This window comes from Vigna radiata, chromosome 10, assembly GCF_000741045.1.
Source record: "Vigna radiata var. radiata cultivar VC1973A chromosome 10, Vradiata_ver6, whole genome shotgun sequence".
NCBI classification, from domain to species: Eukaryota; Viridiplantae; Streptophyta; class Magnoliopsida; order Fabales; family Fabaceae; genus Vigna; species Vigna radiata.
Genome location: NC_028360.1, coordinates 19,864,710 through 19,871,257, shown reverse-complemented (window position 1 = coordinate 19,871,257; position 6,548 = coordinate 19,864,710). Strand labels below are relative to the sequence as shown.

The 6,548-nt window shown below is 30.9% G+C and overlaps 1 protein-coding gene across 2 annotated transcripts; it reads left to right on the top strand.

The window, feature by feature from the left end:
* The first annotated feature begins 204 nt into the window (after positions 1-204).
* On the top strand, positions 205-3,440 carry LOC106775605 (7-deoxyloganetin glucosyltransferase-like). Of its 2 annotated transcripts, XM_022786764.1 has the most exons (3): positions 205-800; positions 1,271-1,976; positions 3,034-3,440. In XM_022786764.1, exons 1-3 carry the CDS (start codon positions 281-283, stop codon positions 3,269-3,271), a joined length of 1,464 nt encoding a protein of 487 aa, XP_022642485.1. In that variant the 5' UTR covers positions 205-280; the 3' UTR covers positions 3,272-3,440. The 2 variants fall into 2 exon arrangements, with proteins under 2 accessions (XP_022642485.1, XP_014518240.1); XM_014662754.2 differs by lacking the exon at positions 1,271-1,976 and having other exon boundaries at positions 212-800; positions 2,328-3,440.
* Positions 3,441-6,548: the final 3,108 nt, after the last annotated feature.

Genomic DNA, 6,548 nt, shown 5'->3' with positions numbered 1-6,548 from the left:
CCTTGTGTTAAAATTTATAATGATCATAAATATTAAATTTTACTAGAAATTAGTAAATATTTTATTGTAGTATTTTGAAATGGCATTTATAAATAATTTGTGTAGCCTTTATTTCTTGCCCAACATTCACCATAAATTTTGCCTTATTTGGGTAGGCTGGAAGTAGGTGCATGAATTTTGTGAGAATAATGTTTATAAATTGTAATTAGGGTTACTCTCCATGTGAAGATATAAGTACAGTCTGTTCTCATCTTGCAAGAGAAGAAAGGAAAAGCGAAAGATGAGTTACATTGCAGATAGAAAACCTCACGCTGTGGTGACTCCTTATCCAGCACAAGGTCATGTGACCCCGATGTTCCAACTAGCCAAGCTGCTTCACCTCAGAGGCTTTCACATAACCTTTGTCCATACTGAGTATAACTACAAACGCATGCTCAAATCAAGAGGTGCCAATGCTCTCGATGGCCTACCAGATTTTCGCTTTGAGACCATCCCAGATGGCCTTCCTCCATTGGAGAACGATGATGTTACTCAGCCCGTACCCGCAACTTTTTACTCTATCCGAAAGAACTTCCTTCAACCCTTTTGTGACCTTCTTCATAAACTTAACCATTCTGCCTCTCAGGGTCTCATTCCCCCACTTACTTGCTTAGTTTCTGACGGTTGCATGTCCTTTGCTGCACAAGCTGCTCAACGATTTGCACTTCCTAACGTTATCTGTTGGCCTGCTAGTGCCTGTTCGTTATTGTCTGTTATGAACTTTCCCACCGCGGTCGAGAAAGGTCTCTCACCACTCAAAGGTTGGCGTCAACATATGTACTTTCGTTCTTAAACTCATATGTATTGTTTATTAGCACGTGTTTGTTTGGTACATCTTTAGCACAACGAACAAAAAAAATTTAGTATCCCCGAACAAATATTTAAATTTTGGAAAAAAATTCTTTGACAATTTTTTTTTTTACAATTTTTTTTGAAAACGCAAATTAACGCAAATGAAACGGTAAAATATATATGTGAAAAAGTTGCTAAAAAAAATGTTATTAAAATATTATAATCTCAAATATAACTTTTATTTTAAAAAGTTCAAGTTTTGTCTGTAGACTACTTTTCGTCAAGTAGAACTTTTTACCGAATTTTGTAATTATCTTACAATTTGAACACTGTGATAACTTTCTTATAAACAAGTATCGAAGAAAATAAAGAAAATTTGCCCTGATATCAATTCATACAGGAAGCTTTAAGCAATGGCTTTTGTGTTTATGATATGCAGACGAGAGTTATCGGACAAACGGGTTTTTGGACTCCAAAGTTGACTGGATTCCTGGCATGGAGAATTTTCTGCTGAAGGACATGATTGACTTCTTATGGACAACGGATCCAAATGATGTACTTTTGCAGTTTTTCGTTGAATTTGCAAATACAGTTGAAAAAAACTCAATAATTCTTCTTAACACTTTTGACGAACTTGAGGACGATGTACTGAATGCTCTATCGTTTATTTTCCCTTCTGTTTATCCTATTGGTCCGTTATCTTTACTTTTAAACCAAAGTCCACATCAGCACTTGGAATCTTTAGGTTACAATCTTTGGAAGGAAAATACTGAGTGTGTCAATTGGCTCGAATCCCAGAAACCTGGATCTGTTATTTATGTGAATTTTGGCAGCATCACAGTTATGTCCGCTGAGCAAATGTTGGAGTTTGCTTGGGGTTTGGCCAACAGCAAGAAACCGTTTTTGTGGATCATTAGGTCCGATCTTGTCGCCGGAGGTTCCGTGATTTTGTCTTCAGAGTATGTGAATGAAACTCGAGACAGAAGCCTGATAGTAAGCTGGTGTCCACAGGAGGAAGTGTTGAACCATCCTTCAGTTGGTGGTTTCTTGACTCACTGTGGATGGAACTCGACGACTGAAAGTGTTTCCGCCGGAGTCCCAACCCTGTGCTGGCCATTTTTTGCAGATCAGCCAACAAACTGTAGATATNATATATATATATATATATATATATATATATATATATATATACTTTCTTTCCTAAACTCATGCATAATTTATTACCACGTGTTTGTTGGGTACATCTTTAGCACAAAGAACAAAAATATTTTAAAATGGTGTCTGTCAAATGTAACTTTAATTTTAAAAAGTTCAAGTTTTGTACCGAATTTTGTAATTATCTTACAATTTGACTATTGTGATAACTTTTAGTAGAAATTATGTCAGAATCATAAATTTTTCTTATAAACAAGTATATGGAAGAAAAATAAAGAAGTTGAAAATCGATTAACAATTCATACATGCAGCTTTAAGCAATGACTTTTGTGTTTATGCAGACGAGAGTTATCGCACAAACGGGTTTTTGGACTCCAAAGTTGACTGGATTCCTGGAATGGAGAACTTTCGGCTGAAGGACATGTATGCCTTCCTATGGACAACGGATCCAAATGATATAATTTTGCAGTTTTTCGTTGAATTTGCAAATACAATTGATAAAAACTCAATAATTATTTTTAACACTTTTGACGAACTTGAGGAAAATGTACTGAATGCTCTATCGTCTATTTTCCCTTCTGTTTATCCCATTGGTCCGTTCTCTTTACTCTTAAACCAGAGTCCACATCACCACGTGGAATCTTTAGGTTACAATCTTTGGAAGGAAAATACCGAGTGTGTTGATTGGCTCGAATCCCAGAAACCTGGATCTGTTATTTATGTGAATTTTGGTAGCATCACAGTTATGTCCGCTGAGCAAATGTTGGAGTTTGCTTGGGGTTTAGCCAACAGCAAGAAACCGTTTTTGTGGATCGTTAGACCCGATCTTGTCGTCGGAGGTTCCGTGATTCTGTCATCAGAGTATGTGAATGAAACTAGAGACAGAAGCTTGATAGCAAGCTGGTGTCCACAGGAGAAAGTGTTGAACCATCCTTCAGTTGGTGGTTTCTTGACTCACGGTGGATGGAACTCGACGATTGAAAGTTTTTGCGCTGGAGTGCCAATGTTGTGTTGGCCATTTTTTGCAGATCAACCAATAAACTGTAGATATATGTGCAGTGAGTGGGAGATTGGGATTGAGATTGATAGAAATGCGAAGAGAGAGGAGGTGGAGAAGGTGGTGAATGAGTTGATGGTAGGGGAGAAGGGAAAGAAGATGAGAGAAAAGACCGTGCAGTTAAAGAAGAAAGCAGAGGAGACAACAAGACCCGGTGGTCGGTCATACATGAGCTTGGACAAAGCAATTGAGGAGGTGTTGGTTAGGCAGAAGACATCATTCGATTGAAGGATGTTTCTTTTTTATAATATTCTTCTGAGATATTCTCCTTTAGAACCTTTTGCACCAGAAATAATATGGCGGTTATAGCGCCATTTTGTGTTTTATTGGCAGAACTATGTGTTGGTTTATGAATTACTTATCAATAAATAATGACTGTTGTTTCATTTGTACTTTAGATTATTCTTGTTTTTGTCTTTGATTATTTGTGTGTGTGTTTTTTTTTTAACGATCACCTGAATTTTGTCAATGAGATGTTCTTCAAGTTGTTCAGTGCGATGTTGAGAGAGAAGCAGCAGCATTAATAAGTTTTATCTTTCACGTATAGAATCTACTTTTTTTAGAAATTTCAAGTTTCATTGTAAGTTGTCATCCTTATACTTTTTATTTTAGTAGTTTTATACTATTAAAATTATTAAAATAAAATGTTTCTTATAAAATAAAACAATTTTCAATTTTTTTTAATGAGAAAATGGAAGGATTAGTTCTTAGAAACAATTAGTAATCTGGTTCATGATTTTTCCTCTGTATTTACTCCTCTAATGGGAATAAAGAAAAAGAAACAAAAATTATGAGAGTGTTCGCATATAGGGACCATGACTTGTTGGAAGTCTCACATCAACTAGAGATAAGACCAAATTATAATATATAACTTGGTGAAAACCTCACTTTATTACAAGTTGGTTTTGTGGGATCGAGTTAGACTTAAAGTTTACTTCTTGATACCGTATTAGAGTCATGGTAAAACACTCGTATGAGCAAATATGCTCATGAAGGACCTTCGGTGTAACATGTCATCAAGGAGTTTGTCCCTAAGTGTTTTATGAAAATTCATTTAGTGTATACTCTTTCTTTAAGGATTGATTTAATGTCACAATACGCATTTATGTGACAAAAATCAATCATATACCTTGATTGATGCTTCCTATGATAGTTCACAAACAGAAACAATGATCCCTTTATGTCACCATTGTCACTTATTTTTTGTAAGTTTCAATAATTTGAGTCTTTGAACAAATTAAAATTATCACTAGTCTCTACATAATAAACTTTTCCCGTCATATATATCCTTAATCATATTTACTTAATTAAATCACTTTATAATTATTATTATATATATATATATATATATATATATATATATATATATATATATATCCCAAAATTGTTTACAATATCTTTTTCTTAACATAATTTTTTGTTAAGTAGCTTAATGTTAATGTCTAAGATATAATAAAGTTTAATACTCACATTTTATAAAATATAATATTTTATAAGGTCATTATCAGTGACGGTTATGTTTAGACTTAATAATACATATTGTTTGTCAATAAAATAAATGTTCAGACAAAATAGTTAATTATAGATTTTTATGGTGTGAAATTGAGTTAAAGATCCTTAATATTGAAAATTGAAGAAATGTTCATCAAGTTCTAAAGTCAAGTTTCAAATTGTCTATGTGTAGAGCATAGCTAGGAATGTACTAGGTTTTGGAATTTAGTTAAATATGTTCTAACAATTGAAGACAAGATATATACTCTGGACTTATTGAGCTAAGCTGACCTTACTAAACAAAGCTATAGATGTTTTCGATCTATATTAAACATAATAAGATTTAAATTGTTAAAAAATAATTTCTAATTCTTTGACATATATAAGAAAGTTGGTTTTGCGAAATAATTGAAAATATTTTTATATAGACAATGATGAGAAGTGATTTTCTGTTATATATAATGTGACTTTCCCAATATTATCAGTTATAAATGTTTTAATATGCATCATATCTTAATAATATATCATTAACATTTGTTTCAATATTTAATTTTGTAGTTTAAGTGTTACTTTCTTTTAGTGTTTAGATAAATATATTATATATGTTCAGTAATTATCATTTTAAAGGCAATAATATTTTATTTTTCATAAAAAGTTCACCATTTCTCTTTATAATATTCACTTTGAAATAATGATCTTTTTTTTTCGTTTTAGACATACTACTTAAATATCATTTGTATATTGTTTAAAAATTATAAATGACTGAATTTATAATAAAAGGACAGTATTAGTCTTTCCTTTACATTAATCTGATTTTACAATTAAATTTTTCCAAAAGAAATAATAAAAGTCACAAAATTATAAAAAGGAATTCATAAATGAGAGATATATTATTTTTCTCCTCTAATATATTATCTTTTCTCATTAAATTATTTCATATATTTGTCTGAATTTGTTTTCAAGACAGTTACTTGATCATAGAACAAAAACATCTTCTACTTTCCAACAATTTGAGTGTAACTTTTCCTCAAGAGTTTTCTGCTACCTTTGTTATAAAGTATAGTGGATAACATTACTGATTATGATTTAATATATTTTAAGAACATAATTAAAAGACCTTCTGTTAAAAATTATATTTATCATAAATATTAAATTTTACCATAAATTAATAAATATTTTACTGTAGTATTTTGAAATGGCATTTATAAATAATTTGACTTTTTGAAAGAGATGTTTAATTTATCTTACAACCTAGCACTCCGAAGTCTCTGCCACAAAAATGAATGTGTCCTTCAACTTCATGGTTCAGAAAATAATTAATTATTTATATTTGCATCAATGCAGTACTCTGAAAAAAAATCCATTGAATTGAAAAAATTTAGAACATTTTTCCGTACATACCGAATGAATCTTAATGGGCCACAGTCGAACTTTTTCATTTGGGCCATAATTTCTCACTTGAAAGTTGGCCCAGTCTTCTAATAAGTGTGTATACCTACTATTGATAAATATAAAGGGGGAAGAACTGGCTCTAACTATAGTAGCTATTCGGCATGTCCAACCATCAAGTCCAAAATATAATTTTTCTGTATATATGAGTATTTTATGTTTTCTTTTACAAAAAAGTTAAATTATTGTTTTATTTTATTTATTTTTCTATTTAAAATGTGATCAATAATAAAATATATTATTATATTAACCATTGAATCTTATCAATGTGTTTCGTTAATTGTGTAATCATCAAAGTTTTAGTTTACAGTGATATATTATGTATGATAATAGATTTATAGTGTTTTGGTGTTTTTTTAACAGGATAGATAAATAAATAAAAACTTAAATTATAAGGAAAAGAAACTTAAAAAGTTAACATTTTAATAAAGAAAAAAGTATGCGTTTCAATGTAAAATACTATTTTGTCTGTAATCCACAATATAATTAGTATTGTGTTATAGTATGTGTTTCTGTTATGAGTTTGAAAAAGTATATATTTATCTTTTCAAAACAATAACTTTTT

Excerpts from the sequence above, each read along its gene's own strand:
- LOC106775605 (XM_022786764.1), top strand. The coding sequence starts at position 281 with ATGAGTTACATTGCAGATAGAAAACCTCACGCTGTGGTGACTCCTTAT. Across the intron at positions 801-1,270 it reads AGGTCTCTCACCACTCAAAG|ACGAGAGTTATCGGACAAAC; the intron begins GTTGGCGTCAAC and ends TATGATATGCAG.